Source organism: Geospiza fortis, unplaced genomic scaffold (genome assembly GCF_000277835.1).
Source record: "Geospiza fortis unplaced genomic scaffold, GeoFor_1.0 scaffold29, whole genome shotgun sequence".
NCBI classification, from domain to species: Eukaryota; Metazoa; Chordata; class Aves; order Passeriformes; family Thraupidae; genus Geospiza; species Geospiza fortis.
The window spans coordinates 857,244-873,625 of NW_005054349.1; the positions used below are offsets into that span (position 1 = coordinate 857,244).

The window sequence follows — 16,382 nt, forward strand, 5'->3', positions numbered from 1 at the left end:
CTTCCTGCTGTCCCCAGCAGGCAGGAAGTGTGGAAGCCTTCTTCTGCTCAAGAGGAGAGATCAAAGAGAACTCTGATATTCAGCTCTGATATTTCAGAGTTTCTGTTGCCTCTGCTCAGAGGAAGAGGTTTCTGCCGGTTGGGAAAACAGAGCCCAAGGGTGATTAACACCTTCCTGCAGCTGCAGCTCTGCGCGGGGTCGCTGCTTTGTACCCGGGATGCTGCACCTCTTCCAGCAGCTCGCTGGAGCAGTTGTTGCCCCCCTGGTGCTCATGATCACCCTGAATGCTGGAGCAGAGGAGCAGCCACAGCCATCCCCACGGTCCTGGTGTGCCCACAGCACTTTGGGCAGTTGCCCAGAGCAGTCGGGCTGCACTCAGGAGTGGGGTCTGGGCAGCACCACACAGCTGGGCTGGAGGCGCTGGAGCGGGACAGCAGCAGGGCTGGGGTGACAGCTGCAGTGTCCCCACAGGTGTGTGGAGGCCCTGGTGGTGTACTGCTGGTCGGGAAGGGAGGAGGAGCCCTACGTGACCATCACCCGCAAGCGGCGGCTGCGGCACGGCTACGAGCTGGAGCTGGAGCAGGAGGTGGGGCACTCGGAGCGGCGCCTGGCCACGCACCGCAACGCCTTCAAGCGCATGGCCGTCATCCAGGCCTTCCTGGGCTCCACGCCGCAGCTCACCCTGCAGCTCTACATCAGCGTGCTCGAGAAGTACGTCCCTGCTGCCCGAGGTAAGGGCTCCCCACCAGGGCGCCGGGGCAGCTCCCCAGCTGCTTGTGCTCATGGGACATCCAGGCAATCCAAAAAGTCCTGGGCACACAGCTTCCTCTGGGCTCCCTGAAATGTGGAGCATGACCCACAGATGTTGGGCACTCATCAGCTCTCTGCTTTCCTGCTTGCAGTGGTGCAAAGTGGGAAAGGGCAGGCATGGCTGAGGTGCCAGGCTCTGCTCCCAGCCCCGTGCTCATATCTGCCCTCCAGAGCCAAGCCATCCACCCAGGGCCAGTCTCATAAGAGGGTCAGGTCCCTGTCCTAGCCTGCTCCAGTCTCCATTCATTTTTTTCCATCTAGCTACAGGCTCTGGCTTCCCTCAAGTCCCCCCACTGTATCTATTTCTGCACATTTTCCAGCAGCCAGAGCTCCCAGCCCAGCACTCCCACTCCAAGGCTCCCTCGCCTGCTCCCAGGATGTTTATGTGCTTGGGGGTGGATATGCCAGAGCAAACTTTTAACTCCCATTTTGGCACTGAGCTGGGCACGCAGGTGTGCTCCTGCACCATTCCAATTACAGTGCTGGCTGAAGGAGCTGCCCTCACCCAGCAGTGCTGGGAGCCCAGACCTTCTCATCTGTGCCCACAGCAGGTGCATGAAAAGGGAAGCACGGGAGATGCCCCATAGAAACCCCCTAATTTGCCACAGCCCTCTGCAGAGGCATTTTGGGGAGTTGCAGATGCACAGGAAGAATGAGTGCCAGGGCTGCTCTAGCAGTAGATGCAGGAAGTAAATACCAAATGATGTGTTCTGGGTGATTCCCTCGCAGCTGGAGTGCCAGCTCGGCCCTGCAGCTGGCAGCCACCGTGGATGGGACCAGCTGCATTCTTCTATTTCTCTCCATGGTATTCCTGGCTGTGCTGAATGTGAGCAGCTGCTGGCATTCCCTACAAACGACCTTGGCTCTGCAGCCCTCGGATGGGGCTGGCTCTTGGGATGCCTCTGGGGCTACAGTGCTGCAGCTCTTGGCTGGGATGAAGGCAGAGGGGCCCTCGCAGCCCCAAGTGTGCCCTGCTCACCCTTGAGCAGCATTTCCTGCACAGGGCAGGGGGCTGGGGCATGGTCCAAGCACAGAAATGGCTCTGGTCTGGCCAAGGCTTGTGTTTTATTGGTGTAGGGAGAACCTTTGGGTTCTGAGCCTCCTGCTGCCAGCAGCCGCCTCATCATGGGGGCTGTCACCACCGTGCCTGAGCTGTTCCGTCAGTGCTCACACTGAGCCTTCTGCTGTGAGCCCAGGTGTTGGGCTTCTCACCCAGGACTGGCACCCCAGGTTTCCCACCTGGAGCTGTCACCCCACACTCTGCACCCAGGCAGTGGAGAGGCTGGACACAGCCTGGACCCCTGCGCTGCCTGACTGGCCTGCTCTGTCCCTCTGCAGCCGTGCTCATGGCCATCTGCCTGGTGTCAGTCACATACGGGGCCCTGGTCTGCAACATCCTGGCCATCCAGGTCAAGTACGATGACTACAAGGTGCAGCTGCGCCCGCTGGCCTTCCTGTGCATCGTGCTGTGGCGCAGCCTGGAGATCTCCACGCGCATCGCCGTCCTCGTGCTCTTCAGCACCGTCTTCAAGCACTGGATCATCCCCATCGCCCTGGCCAACCTCCTGGTGGTTTTCTTCTTGCCCTGGGTGCAGTTCTGGCGCAGCGGCAGCCGCCTGCCCGACAACATCGAGAAGAACTTCAGCCGCCTGGGCACGGTGGTGGTGCTGTGCGCCTTCACCCTGCTGTACTCCAGCATCAACATGTTCTGCTGGTCGGCCGTGCAGCTCAAGCTGGCTGACCGGGACCTCATCGACAAGTCTCAGAACTGGGGCCGCCTGGCCGTGTACTACGTGGCCCGGCTGGCTGAGAACACGGCCCTCGTCATCCTCTGGTACTTCTTCAAGACTGACGTCTATGAGAACGTCTGCACCGCGCTGCTGGTGCTGCAGCTGCTCCTGGGCTACTGCCTGGGCATCTACTTCATGCTGCTCTTCTTCCAGTACCTGCACCCCTGCCGCCAGCTCTTCAGGCACAACGTGGCTGACTTCCTGCACTGCGTGTGCTGCCGCCGGCGCCCCGCGGGGACCCCGCTGTGCCTCGAGGCGCCCCTGGAGCCCGGCGTGAGGCACAGCATTGTCTGAGCAGCCGGCTCCTCCAGCCAGCCTCGGACTGGGCATGGGCAGCGCAGGGCTGTGCCAGCAGCTGGAGGATGCCCGTGGCACAGGCTGAGTGCTGCCTGGGCTGCGATGGCAGCAGGTCCCAGTGCATCCCCTCGGGGCCAGGGGGACAGGAGTGTGCTTGCCTGCTCAGGACCACTCGTGAACATGAAGGAGGGTTGATTTGGATTGGACATAAGGAAGTTTTTCGCAAGGAGAGTGGTGAGGGACTGGCACATGTTGCCCAGAGAGATGGTGGATGTGCTGTCCCTGAAAACGTTCAAGGCCAGGTTGGGTGGGCTGTGAGCAACCTGGCCTAGTTGAAGATGTCCCTGCCCACCTCTGGAGTGTAACCAGATGGCCTTTAGAGGTCCCTTCCAACCCAAACTATTCTACAATTCGACAGTTCTATGGCTTATGGGGTGCCCCAACCAGTTGCCCGTGCCAGCTGGCTGCCACATGGTGCAGAGCCCCCGGGGTGCCCCGACACCCCCACTGCTGCTATGGTGCATACGGTGACCTCGGGCCACGGGTGCTGCTGGGACTGTTGTAAGCAGTAAAGAAACTTTGCTGTGACTGCGAGTCTGGGTGCTGGCAGTGACTCACACGGAGGGTGGGGACCGTCCCAGGGGCTGGCACGGGTGCACACACCTGCTGTCCACGTAAAACTCCTTGACAGGCACGGAAATGGGGCTGTGCCAGCGGGAAGTGGGGATGGGGGAGCCCCTCTGTGGAGGTTCAGGAGCACGGCGGGATGGGGCTGGCCTCGTCCTGTGCTTCTGTCAGCATGGCCAGGGCTGCAGGCCAGCAGAGAGCTGCATGCCAGCAAGGAGCAAGCCTGTCTGACCTGTTCCTCCAGGCTCAGGGGCCCAGAACAGGCTGCTGTTCCCAGCTGGAGCACTGGACACCCCAGGGCTCGGGGCCCTGCAGTGGAGGGCAGGCAGGAGGGGAAGGGTGCCTGGCACAGCAGTGGCAATGGGTACTGATGGGACCCAGCTATCTTGGCCCCAAACCAGCAGTGTGACACCGCCCACCCCAGCACCCATTTTTGGGGTAGCTCAGTTTGGGTGCTGGACTGAGCATGCTCATCAGCCCTGGGGGCCCATGGAGGTGCAGCACCACTGGTGCTTGGTCTTAAATCACCTGCCCTGTAATGGATGCCCGGGCTGGATCCTGGCACCAGGGCAGCACCGTGACCCCAGGAGGCTTCTCTTCCTTTGGTGGTTTCCCTGGAAGGTGGGCAGTGCAGGCTGGGGAGGGAGGCCAGGGAAAACAGAGCTGTTGAGCCAGGCACAGGATGGATCCTCCACAACTTCTTCCCAGGAAATTCCTGCCTTGCAAAAAAAGGCCGTTTTTGTCCTCAGAGGTTGCAAAACCCCGGGAGGAGCGGGCAGACACCCTGTGTGACCCAGCCGTGGGGCACGGGGGATCTCTCAGCAGGGGCCATCCCCGGCCAGCACAAGGGGCTCGTTCTGGTGTTGGCCAATTGGGTCAGCCCTGCCTTCCTGGAAGGAGCCTTTGAAAGCACCGGCATTTCCTTAAAGTGCTCTCAGGGGAAAGTCCCCGGGTGCCGTTCCCGGGCCGGGGCTGTCTCACCTCCTGCTGCTCCATAAAACCGGGCAGCAGCAGCAGGCGCGGGCACAGCGCGCCATGGGCAACTGGCTGGTCAACCACTGGTTCTCAGCTGCTGTCCTCGTGAGTCTCTGGGGCTGGGGGCTCTGCAGGGTGCTGGGTGTGCTGGGGGACCCTGGGGGCTCATGGGGGAGATGGGGAGCTGGGCTGTGGGCAGAGACAAGCATCCCCTCTGCTCCCCAACCTACGTACTCCGGCAGCCAGGGGAGGGATGGGCTCTGGAAACATGAAGTCTTGGGGAAAACACAGCTCATGGGAAAGGGGGTCCTGGAAAACTTAAAGATGCTGCTGCTTTGCCTGGCCACTTTGGGTGGGGGCCTGCCACGTGCCTCTTCTCCCCTTGTGAGAGGAGGAGGATGCTGTGAGAACTCGTGGCAGGGTGAGGAGCTGGCACCATAGGGACCATCTGCTGTGCTGCAGCATCTCTGGTGTAACAGAGCTTGCCTGGCCAGCACCCATCAGCTGCTCAGCACTGTGTGAGGAGCTGTGGATGCATGGGAACATGGGGTTTACTGACAGTTGGGCTATTTTAATTTTTTAAGTTACTTAAAAAAGAAAAAAAAAAACCAGCCAAAAACCAAATACACGGCAGGGTGTAATTTTTTGGGGTTTTTTTTGGGACCTATGCAAAAATTCAGTGGCTGTGAGAGGCTGCAGGGTGGGATGCAGTGGGGTTAGGCAGGGGACAGCAGCACTGTGGGCCAGGTGAGCCAGCTCCCTGTGAAACTTCCTTCTCCCAGAATCTTTCCCACACAGCCCTGACCACCCTCTGGATCTGCTTTCCCTCCCGTTACACGGATGTTGGCCGCTCCTGCCTTTCCTCCTTCCTCATGCGCGGTGATGCACAGGGCAGTGTGTGACAGCACAGCAATTCTGCAATGGTTCCACACCTCTCCCCACCTTTGACCCTGTGTCCCAGCCCTGTGTGTGACAGGGCAGCTCACAAGGAAACAGGATGGATACTCTCTGCTGTCTGTCCTGACACCCTCTGGCTGCACCCAGCCCTCAGTGCTGCAGCGTGGGAGGCTCCCGGGACAGGGTCCCTCACGAGGCTGTGACTTTCCCCTGCAGGCAGCCTGGCTGGGCATCAACATCTTCCTCTTCACCTACTACTTTCTGTTTTTTGACCGGGACGAGCGGTATTTCTACACCAGGGCCATCCTTGGGGTAAGGTGTTCCCCCCAGCACCCTGCCTGCCCAGGCAGAGGAGCCCCTTGGGCCCTGCTGCAGTGGGGTGGGGGCTGCAAATCCCACGCCCCTTTCATGTTCTGTTCTCTTCCAGTCCACCATAATTCTGTCCCACTCCACAGCCTGGCATTGCACCATGCTAGTCCCTGTCTTGATCCCTGTCTGCTCTCAGCCCAGCAGCATCCCAGCCCAGCCCAGCATCTCCCCCTCCCAGTCCTCTCCTAGCTCACCCCTCCCAGTCCCCATGGCAGCCCAGCACCTCTCCATCCCAGTTCCCAGCCCAGCTCAGCACTGACTGGCCCCATCCTGACCCAGTCCTGGCACAGCACGACAGGACAGTGGTGCTCACCCCTCTCTCCTCCCCAGTCTGCCTTGGCATGGGCTCGAGCATCAGCCAAATGCCTCAACTTCAACAGCATGCTGATCCTGCTGCCCGTCTGCCGCAACCTGCTGTCCTTCCTCCGTGGGACCTGCTCGGTGAGTGTCCCGTGGTGGCACAGCCAGCGTGGCCGTCCCTATCCCTGTCCCATCCTGACATCCCTCTCCCATCCTGACCATCCTGCTGCCTCTCCCTGCAGTGCTGCAGGCGGACCTTGCGGAAGCAGCTGGACCACAACCTCACCTTCCACAAGCTGGTGGCCTATGCACTGGCCCTGCTCACAGGTACCCCCTGGACTGGGATGGGGTGACAGTGGGGACTGGGAGCTGCCTGGTGGTGACTGCCTGTGCCCTGTCCAGCTGTGCACACCATCGCCCACCTCTTCAACCTGGAGCGCTACAACCAGAGCCAACAAGCCACTGATGGCAGCCTCGCTGCTGTCCTCTCCAAGATGCACCTGCAGGGCAGCGAGTGGCTGAACCCCATCCACTCCAACCAGACGGTGAGTGTGGCCTTGGCATCCAGCAACCCGCCATGACATGTCCCCTGCTCCCCTGACCCTCCCTGCTGCCCCTGCAGACCGTCGAGTACGTGGCTTTCACGACCATCCCGGGGCTCACGGGGGTGATCATCACGCTGGCACTCATCCTCATGGTCACGTCCTCCACCGAGTTCATCCGCAGGAACTACTTTGAGCTCTTCTGGTACACACACCACCTCTTCCTCGTCTACTTCGCTGGCCTCGTCATCCACGGCATCGCGTAAGGCTCCTCAGCTCTGCCGGGGCAGGACGGCGAGGGGCAGTGCACACACCCCCCTGGTGGGGCAGCTGTGACAGTCCAGTGGGGCTGTGACCTGCCATTCCCAGGGCGGGCTAGCCCAGCTGGCCTCTCGCAGTGTGGCTCAGCCCTGGCTGGGGGCAGAGCTGGCCCCTGGGCTCATCCCTCACCTCCCTGCAGTGGGCTGGTGCGTGGGCAGACGGAGCAGAGCATGGCAGAGGTGCACCCCTATGACTGCGCCAAGTACCTCACACAGCGGGAGCAGAACTGCACCCACAGCTGCTGCAAAGACCCCGAGTTTGGGAGCATCCCTGCCGAGGTAGGGCAGTGGTGGGGTGGCTCCGGGGGAGAAGCTCTTCCCTTGCCCTGGCCCTGCCCAATCCTTTGCTCTCCTCCATCCTCACAGTCCTGGAAGTGGGTTCTTGCCCCCATCATCCTCTATGTCTTTGAGCGGCTCCTGCGGGTCTGGCGTGCTCAGCAGAAGGTGGTTGTCAAAAAGGTGGGTGGTGCAGGAGCCTGCTCCTCTGCCAGCTCCTCCCCTTGGAGTCACCTGTGCCACAGCCCCTCGCCGTGGTGGCCATGGGGAGGCGGGCAGGGGCCACAGGCACAGCCCCTTCCTGGGGACAGGGGCCAGGCTGAGCCCTGCCCGTGCCCCCAGGTGGTCATGCACCCTGCCCGCGTGCTGGAGCTGCAGATGCAGAAGAAGGGCTTCCGCATGGAGGTGGGGCAGTACATCTTCGTCAACTGCCCCGCCATATCCGCACTGGAGTGGCACCCCTTCACCCTCACCTCTGCACCCGAGGAGGACTTCTTCTCCATCCACATCCGGGCAGCCGGCGACTGGACAGAGCGTCTCATCGACACCTTCCAGCTGGAAACGCCCAGGTAGGCTGGGCAGTGCCCAACAGTCATGCCAGGGATCTGGGGAGGCCGTAGCTCTCACCCAGGCCCTGCTCTGGCCAGGGTCGAGGTGGATGGTCCCTTTGGCACAGCCAGTGAAGATGTGTTCCAGTACGAGGTGGCCATGCTGGTTGGAGCAGGCATTGGTGTCACCCCCTTCGCCTCCATCCTCAAGTCCATCTGGTACAAGTTCCAGCAGGGTGACCAGACCCTCAAGACCAAGAAGGTACGGAGCGCCCCATGGCACCAGCTGTGGGTTTCTTCCTCTGGCTCTGCTCCACCCTGAGCAATCTCTCTCCCCCTGCATGCCAGATCTATTTCTACTGGCTGTGCCGGGACACAGGAGCCTTTGCCTGGTTCAACGACCTGCTTGGCTCCCTGGAGCAGAAGATGGCTGAGTCGGGCAAGGCAGACTTCCTCACCTACCGTCTCTTCCTCACTGGCTGGGACACCAGCATTGTGAGTCAACCACAGGCTGGCGTGGCTGCAAGAGGGGGACACAGGGTGGGCAGCAAGGGCAGGGCAAGCATGACAACAGCTTTTAGGATCCAAGCCGAGGCACAGTGTTTGGTGGGATCAGCAATGGATGCTCCTCTGTGGTGAGGGACTGGAGGGGGGCTCATGGGTTCTCACCATCCCTGCCTGCCCAGGCCAACAACGTGGCACTCCACTTCGACACTGCTACGGACACAGTGACGGGCCTCAGGCACAAAACCATCTTTGGGCGGCCCATGTGGAACACGGAGTTTGCAGCGGTGGCTGCAGCCCACCCCAGGTGAGAGCTGAGCAGGGAATTCAGGATGCTGGAGTCAGAGGCATGCCCTCTACCCTGGCACTCAGCACTGGGCTGCTTTGGGAGAGGGGTGCTATCCCGGGCAGGGAGCCCACAAAGCTTCTCAATCCCTTTTCCCCGAGTTGCCCCCTGGCACTGACATGCCTGTGCTGTTTGCAGGTCAGTGGTTGGCGTGTTCCTCTGTGGGCCGGAGGCCTTGGCAAAGAGCCTGCAGAAGTCTTGTCACCAACACTCCAGCCTGGACCCCAGGAAGGTCAAATTCTACTTCAACAAGGAAAACTTTTAAGTGGCAGCGAGGCTGGTGCCCCAGCGGGCAGGACCCTGACTGTACTGCCTCAAGCCTTTCCAAAGCAAGGCCAGGGATAAACATCTGTGCATGCACTGAAGCCAAGCTGGACACAGCAAGGTACTCTGTCTCCATGAGAAACTCCAGGTTCAAAGACTGCTGCCTGCCTGTCCTGGTGTACAAGGGGTCCTCATGGAGCAAGTGGGCCTGTAGCTCCACCCAGCCCCTCACTGGAAACCAGAGCCACGTTCTGTGATGCTGCTGGAGAAGCAGGAAGCCGTGGGAGCCCAGCAGGTTGGGCAGAACCACTGGATGGGTATGGGACATGGCCATCCATGCAGGTGTCAGGGGCCAAACGTGCCCCTCATGGTTTAAACACTCTTTTGTATAAGAATAAATTAAACTTCCTTTTCTTTGTAACGAAAGCCTCTGTGGTGCCTCAGCTGTGCAGGTACAAGGAGCCCATGCTCTGCCCCTTGCAGGGCTGCAATAGAAGAGCTGGTGGATAGCAAACCCTCTGGGGTGCAGGATCAGACACCCCTCTGCAAGGGCTCACTGCCACCCCAGAGCCAGCCTGCACCCAGCACACAGCTCAGCTCCCACTGCAGCTCCCAGCACGTTCTGCTCCAGCGTATGCAGAGAGGGAAACCCCGCTCCCTGCGCAGGCTGGCGTGGAAAGTGATACTGCAATCGGATCCAGAGCCCTTCCTGCCCTGCCAGCAGGGATAGAAAGCCAAGCTCTCTGTCCTGCCCTTCCCCTAGACCCCTGTAAACAGCACACTACAAGAAATTCCATTATTAATTCTTGCCCTGGTGTGGGGAGGAGGGAGGATGGCAAGTGGTTTGGACTGCTCCCAGAACCCAACACTCCCACCCTGGCCTCCATGAGAGACCAAACAAGGCAGCCAGGGACATGGAATTACTCAAACCCTCCTCCCACTTTATTTCAAACACCATAAAATATACACAGAAAAAAAAAAAGGATGAACTGGAGGAAAAAACCTCTTGAGGGTGACATAACCTCTCCTAAAATGCACCATCAGCTCAGGTAGCAATGGGAAGCAGCTGCCATGGAGCATCACCTCTATCCAGGCACATGGCATTTCCATCTTGTGCCTGCCAGAAAGAAGGAGAGGAGGGTGAGCCTGGCACAGAGGGAAGCAGGGCAGAGTCCCATTCTAGGCAGCTCTGTTTTACTGGAGGGGAACAAGCATAGGGTGAGACCAGGTTAAGGACATCACCTGTCAGGGTGCCCCTGTGGATTTCTGGATTTGCTCCTTCAGAATGAGGATGCTCTGCCGCTGTTCTGGGGGCAGCATGGCGATCTGGTCTGCTGTCAGCTGCAGGACCTGCATGATCAGTGCTGCCTGTGGGGAAAGAGGGGTCAGAGACATGCCCAGAGCAGCCACAGCATACCAGAGCCAGGGAGGGGCTGACCCCGCCACAGAAAGGCACACAGGAAGTGCTGCTCCTACTGTCTCACCCTTTCCCTTTTGTTCTCTCACCTTCTCGTGATCCTGGGGGGTGACCTGGCTCTGTCCAGGGCTAAAGCCTCCAGGCTGACCAGCTCCTTGGACTCCTGCCCCAGGTATGCCTCCTCCCTGCATGCCTGCCCCAGCCATGTTAGGAACCTGGGGGAGTAAGACAGGGGTTAGGGGGTTTCTAGACTCAGCCCTACAAAGTCAGGAAGGTAAAAGAGATGATCAGATGGATGCCCTCACGGACTGCTTGTAGATGCCTGAGCACGAAGAGAGAGTGCATTTTATGTGCTTTCCCCTCCCAACTCCTGTGCTCCTTTCTGTGGCTCAGGAAGAGGTGGAGAGAGGCCTGAGCCTTGTCCTGTCCCCAGCTGATGGGCAGTGCCTGGGGAAATGGGACAGATGCCCTGACCCCTCAGTGACCAAAGCCTGGTGCTTGCCACACCCCCACCCAGCCCCAGCCTACAGGACGCCGTCGGTGCCCGAGCGGCTGAGCAGAGCCGTGTGTCCCTGGCGGGGCCCCTGCGGGCCACTGGCTCCCATGTTAAGTGGCCCAGGACCCTGTATCCCACCAGGCATCGGGCCACGCGGGTTGGGACCAGGCCCTCGGGGCTCCAGGCCCCGGGGCTCCAGGACCCTGGCCTCCATGGCCCTGGCTTCCAGCACTCGTGGCTCCAGCACCCGCGGCTCCAGGCCTCGCGCCTCCAGCGCCCGCGCCTCCATCACGCGCGGCTCCAGCCCTCGCGGCTCCAGCCCCCGGGGATCTCTTCCGACTGCGGAGGAAACACAAGGTCAGCTCCTGAAGGAAGCAGCGCTGCAAGGAGTGTGGGAGAGAGCCTGCTGCCTCCTTTGTCTGGGGGCCAGCAAACACCCAAGAAGTGCAGGGTGGGGGCAGAGGGGACATGCCTGGAGAAAGTCCCTTGCACCCTGGGACCGTCCCTCCTCGCCTGGAGTCAGTCATTTCACTGCCCAAACCCCCTTCCTATGCCTTGTGTCGGGGCAGCCGGCTCCGCTCTGACTTCCTGCCTGCACAATCCAAGCCACCCGTATTTCATGCCCCCTCTCTCACCTCGAGCATCCATCAAGGGCCCCCGCGGCTCTCCCATCAGTGGTCGGGGTTCTCCCATGGGTCCCCCCCTCATCTCATGGGGGGGGCCACGGCTGTCATGACCAGGCATATGGTGCATAGGGGCTCCCTGGTGGGGCGGCCCAAGGTAACCTCTGACGCAGAGAGACGAGGAGAGCAAAGCAGGAGGAGGAGAAAAAGCGAGAGAGTGTGAATCAGACACTGGCTTGGCACGGGCTGGGCAGAGCGCCGGGATTGCCCCCGAAGCCGGCCGCAGGGGAGGAGGGTGAGGCTGGCACAGGGATGGGTGCTGGTGGCCCCATGCCACAGGGCAGCTGCCATCACCCCGGGGAGATCCCTTCCCCGGGGAAACGGGCCGGCCCCCACGGTTGGCAGCACACAGGCCTCCGACCAGGCAGCAGTGACTCCCGGAAGGCTGGTACCATCCCTGTCCTCAGCGAGAGGCTACCCTTGGGCAGGGGACAGTGCCAAGGGCTCCTCTCCTTCCCTCTCCCCTCACCTGGGCTCCACTTCTCCAGTGACTGAGAGCAGGGTCCCTCCGCGAGGGTCATTCGGGGCATCTCCCAAAAGGCCTCGGGGTGGCGGGCCACTAGCAGGTAGAGGTCCACGCTGCATAGGGGCCCTCGGGTCTGGCATGGGCACTGCCAGGGAGACACACAAGAGCTCGTGAGGATCTGCATGACCGGTGCCGTGCCAAGACTGTCCCCGGCGCTCTCAGGCCGGGCGTGGGGCAGCCTCGCTGCTCCCCTGAGCTGTGCTGTCTGCTGGGGACACAGCCCCACACACGAGGCTGGAGCACACCAAAGCTCCTTCCCTGGCTGCCAGTTCTATTCCTCTCCTTTTCTTTTCGGGTTTTATTTAAGGTTCCTTATGGCACCAGGGGCCAAACCAAGCATGGGTGCCCCCACGGCAATCCCTACAAGTGCGGGCATCAACACCCGGGTGACGTGGGGCCAGGAGCAAAGCAAGACCTGGAAGGCTCCTGGAAGCACAGTGTCAAAGAGGGCTGGATCTGAGGCAAAAGCCCTTTCCAAACAGGCTCTCCTTTTCCACTGGAGGCTCCAGGCATGGTTCTAGCCTGTTCTCTCCTGTAGCCCTAGAAGAAATCCTGCCTCCTTCCTCTCCTCTTACTGCTGTCAGGCTACAAGGAGTGACATGCCAGTCCCTGGTCCTGAGAACAGCAGGGTGAGGGCTGCTCTCTGCACACTCCACAAGGAGCTCCATGGGAAGAGGGAGCTGGTGCTGGGGTACCTTGAACGCGTTCGATAGACGCAGGCCTGGCAGGTCCCACGGGCGAGAGCTGCAGGTTCCCTGGGCAAGCAGCAGGAAAAGAGGGAAAGAGCAGACACGTAAATAGTGTATGCACGCATGCACCGGCTCTGGGGACAGTGCTGCCTGCAGGATCACACACCCTGAAGTCCCCAGAAAAACCTACAGAGAAAATGTTCCAAGTGTGGCTTTATCAGCCTGTTTGTTCACACCCCCTTTGTCAGCACAGGCAGGACAGGCAGCGTGGCACAGTCCTTCCCTCACTCAGGGAGAGAGGCAGGCACAGAAGACACCCTGCCAAGAGACACAGCGTTCCATGGGGCCACGCCGGCCCCACAACGCACACCAGCTTCTGCTCTCCAAAACCCTTTGGGTGCCAAGAACTACCAGACAGCTTTCAGGAAGACAGTGCCCACCCCAAAGAAAATGGGAGTCAGCTGACCCTAAGGCCACAGGATGTCAGACTAGGTTTGCCATGTTGCTGAAACAAGGCCTAGGATAGAAGTCAAGGCAACAGCGGTGACAGGTGTCTGCGTGTGCTGCTCCTGGGAGAACAGAACACCGGGGCCGTACTAACCTACACATGGACACGTGTGAACCGTAAGGAATCGGGGCCCAGGGCTGGGCCGGACAGACCGTGCCTGCGGAGGGAAAGCCGAGCCGTCACCCTCCGGGAAGCGCCTGCCAAGCCTCAAGCCAAACGGAGGCCCAGCTCCCTCTGCTGGGCACGGCGCGGGAGGACGCGGGGCCGCACCAGCTGCTCCCCAGCACCCAGGCAGAGAAGGAGCAGGACAAGGACCAGAGAGGAGCAAGCTCTGCCTGCCCGCACAAGCACAGGGACAGACATGGGCTCGCAGAGGTGGAAAACACAGACACATCCCGTCGGTGGGGACAGGCAGCTCTCCTGGCTGCCAGGGCACGACCGCACAACAGGGTGCAGAACGAGCTGGGAGCCAAACTGGGCATGGGCTGAGCCCTGGGAACCAGGGAGCTGCTACCACAACCTTAGCCTCTGTGAACAAACTGGGCACAGCCCCGGGGCTGGGCACAGCTAGGCTGCAGACAGCTGGGACACAGCACTGCTCGCTGGAGCCAGGCTCACACCACACACAGCACTACACACGTCTGTTTTACCTTGTCCACGCTCCAAGGGGACTGGCCCTGCACCTGGCATCCCAACCTGTGGCTGCATCCCACCTGAGAGGGGACAGGCAGAGATCAGACCCCTCCTCAGCCATCCCTCATGACTAACCTGTTCCTTGGTCCCAAATACCTTCTCGCTCCCAGCCCCTGGGGGAGCACCTGGAGGTTTATTCCCTTGGTGTTGGCTCCCCCCAGGGATAATCCAACTTTGCAGCCCGCCTCTGGCAGCAGCACAACCACAATGTACAGCACAGGATTACGTGTGCTCTCACAGGGCCCAGCCCTCTGGTTAGGGGGAAAGCAGAGAAGGGTGTTTGCAGGACCCGTGCGCTCACGGTGGGGCAGCTCAGCCCAAACTCACCTCCTGGAGCCATGGGGCCAGGGCCTGGGCCCTGCACAGGGGCTGCCATCTGTCCTGGGGCAGGCACTCCCCCCTGCATGGGTGGCTGCATCAGAGGAGGAGCGCCGTTGACGTGCATCCCGCCCTGCGGGAGAGACACTGGGTCTCAGGGACACCCTGACACCTGGGCACGTGCCCCAGCTGGAGAGCTGGCACTGCCCCTGCTCCTGCACAGCTCATGTGTTGTGCAGGCTCTTACTATGGCCTGTGGCTGGGATGATGGGGTGTTCTGGGGGTTCAGCTGTGCGTTGGGCCCTGGCCCAGGCCCTGGTCCTGGCCCAGGCCCCGGGCCTGGCACTGCCTGCTGGTTGCCTGGGATCAGAGGAGGAACACTGGTCTGGCGGTGCAGGATTTTCTAGGGGAGAAAGAAGGAGAAAGGAGTTCATTTCCACTGCAACTCCACAAAGGCTCCCACCAATACCCTCCCAACCCTGGACAAGCAACAAGGGACAAACCAGCGCGATCTCCGGGTCAACGATCCTCATGACCACCTGGGCCTGCAGCAGTGCATAAGCCAGCTGGGGGTTCTGGAGCAGCATGTTCCTGGCTTCCTGGGGGCTGTTCTGGACACACAGCTGAGGAGACAGGCACTGATCAGAGCTCTGCCAAGGTGTGACATGGGTGGGAGGGTGCAGGCAGTGGTGGGAGGAGCTGTGCTCACACAGGGAGCACGGCCCTCCTGCACTCACCTTCATCTGCTTCATCAGCTCAAACATCTGCTCGGGGGGCAGGCTGGCCACAGCCCGGCTGATGGACTCGGGGGCGTCCTCTGGGTTGACAGGGTCCCCATAGGGTGACTCTATGATGGGTGCACCTGTGCCCAAGCCTGCAACATGAATAGCACAGGAACAGGCTCATCAGGAGGGGAGCACCAGCCCACCAGGGGGAAAGGGAGGCAGCAAAATGAGGGAGACCTTAGGAGGAATTTCTTCCCAGAAGGGGTGATTAGGCATTGGAACAGGCTGCTCAGGGAGGTTGTGGAGTCACTGCTCCTGGAAGCATTTAAGTAAAGACTGGAAGTGGCATTTAGTGTCCCAATCTAGTTGATGCAGTGTGTTTGGTCAAAGGCTGGACCATGATCTTTACAAACCTTTCCCAACCTAAGTAATTCTGTGATTCTGTGATCATCTGGGAGTGGAATCCCAGAGCTGAGCCCATGCATCCCTCTGGGGCAGTACTCACAGCCCCTCTCAGAGCAGGTCAGCTCGGCCAGCCTGGCAGAAGACACCTGCCCTGCCCTGCAGCTGCCAAGGCCGGGCCCAGCGTGAGGGAGCCCCCAGAATGCTGGCTGACTCACTCTTGAGCTCCTCCTTGTTCTTCTCGCTGGCGGCGTTGTCCACGCGCAGGGCCCTGCCGCTGAACTCGCGCCCGTTGAGGTTGCGCATGGCGCTGAGCGCCGTCTCCTGGTCCTGGTACTCGCAGAAGCCATAGCCCTTGGGCTTGCCCGTCTCCCTGTCGTACACCAGCCTGCCAGGGAGCAGAGACATGCTGCTGCTGAGGGTGGTGTGGGCGTCCCGCTGTGCCCACGGCTCCGGCAGCTCGGGGGGAGATGGCGACAGAGCCCCAGCAGCGCTGGGAGCACGGGGAGAGCTCAGGAGGCACAGGGACAGAGCCCCAGCAGTGCTGGGAGCACGGGGAGAGCTCAGGGGACACAGGGACAGAGCCCCAGCAGCGCTGGGAGCACGGGGAGAGCTCAGGGGACACAGGGACAGAGCCCCAGCAGTGCTGGCAGCACAGGGAGGGCTCCCCAAGGCACACAGCAGTTGGGCCCATGCCCAAGCCAAAGGACCTGCTGTCTCCTGACATGACTGCTCCCAAGGCTGTGGTGGCAGGATGCCCACCTGTGCCAGCTGTGTGCCTCCCGTGACCCCACGAGGGACAGGATAGGACTGGCTGCTCCCAGAACTCCCAAAACCTGAACTGAGAGCACCAGGGCCTGGTGTCCAGCCTGGAAAACACCAGTGGGAGGCACAGGGATGGCAGTGAGGAGCACAGAGCCTGACCAGCACGGAGCTCCCATCAGCCACAGCACGGTGGCTCCACACCCACCTGCTGTGCTGGGGACACCGTGCTCCATGTCCAGGTGACCCTGGCACAGCCACCGGGCCCCTCTGCCCTGAGCACAGCTGGCACAGCCCC

At 61.0% G+C, this 16,382-nt stretch overlaps 2 protein-coding genes across 5 annotated transcripts in view; one reads left to right on the forward strand and one right to left on the reverse strand.

The window, feature by feature from the left end:
• Positions 1–217: 217 nt before the first annotated feature.
• Positions 218–9,103, forward strand: NOX1 (NADPH oxidase 1). The gene is made up of 14 exons (XM_031058817.1): positions 218–327; positions 584–731; positions 5,613–5,708; positions 6,096–6,206; positions 6,308–6,392; positions 6,468–6,610; positions 6,688–6,869; positions 7,068–7,206; positions 7,294–7,386; positions 7,546–7,772; positions 7,851–8,013; positions 8,100–8,246; positions 8,438–8,562; positions 8,740–9,103. Exons 1-14 carry the CDS (start codon positions 218–220, stop codon positions 8,864–8,866), a joined length of 1,896 nt encoding a protein of 631 aa, XP_030914677.1. The 3' UTR covers positions 8,867–9,103.
• A 682-nt stretch (positions 9,104–9,785) lies between these two features.
• CSTF2 (cleavage stimulation factor subunit 2) overlaps positions 9,786–16,382 on the reverse strand; it is a 7,014-nt gene continuing 417 nt past the window's right edge. Inside the window, exons 2-14 of one of the 4 annotated variants that reach the window (XM_031058837.1) lie at positions 15,541–15,710; positions 14,933–15,069; positions 14,699–14,818; positions 14,443–14,598; positions 14,205–14,328; positions 13,835–13,897; positions 12,683–12,742; positions 11,931–12,072; positions 11,414–11,565; positions 10,855–11,117; positions 10,372–10,497; positions 10,108–10,233; positions 9,786–9,982 (exon numbers count right to left, since the gene is read on the reverse strand). In XM_031058837.1, the coding sequence (XP_030914697.1) occupies positions 10,111–10,233; positions 10,372–10,497; positions 10,855–11,117; positions 11,414–11,565; positions 11,931–12,072; positions 12,683–12,742; positions 13,835–13,897; positions 14,205–14,328; positions 14,443–14,598; positions 14,699–14,818; positions 14,933–15,069; positions 15,541–15,628 (1,554 nt within the window). In that variant the 5' untranslated portion in view covers positions 15,629–15,710 and the 3' untranslated portion in view covers positions 9,786–9,982; positions 10,108–10,110. The remainder of the gene's footprint in view (positions 9,983–10,107; positions 10,234–10,371; positions 10,498–10,854; positions 11,118–11,413; positions 11,566–11,930; positions 12,073–12,682; positions 12,743–13,834; positions 13,898–14,204; positions 14,329–14,442; positions 14,599–14,698; positions 14,819–14,932; positions 15,070–15,540; positions 15,711–16,382) is intronic. The other 3 variants (XM_031058838.1, XM_031058839.1, XM_031058840.1) reach the window with 3 other exon arrangements.

What these genes read in the sequence shown, in the direction of transcription:
- NOX1 (XM_031058817.1), top strand. Translation starts at nt 218, where the DNA reads ATGCTGCACCTCTTCCAGCAGCTCGCTGGAGCAGTTGTTGCCCCCCTG. An exon ending in TTGGGAGCATCCCTGCCGAG is followed by an intron (nt 7,207 to 7,293) that starts GTAGGGCAGTGG and finishes CCATCCTCACAG; the next exon opens with TCCTGGAAGTGGGTTCTTGC. An exon ending in AGACCCTCAAGACCAAGAAG is followed by an intron (nt 8,014 to 8,099) that starts GTACGGAGCGCC and finishes CCTGCATGCCAG; the next exon opens with ATCTATTTCTACTGGCTGTG.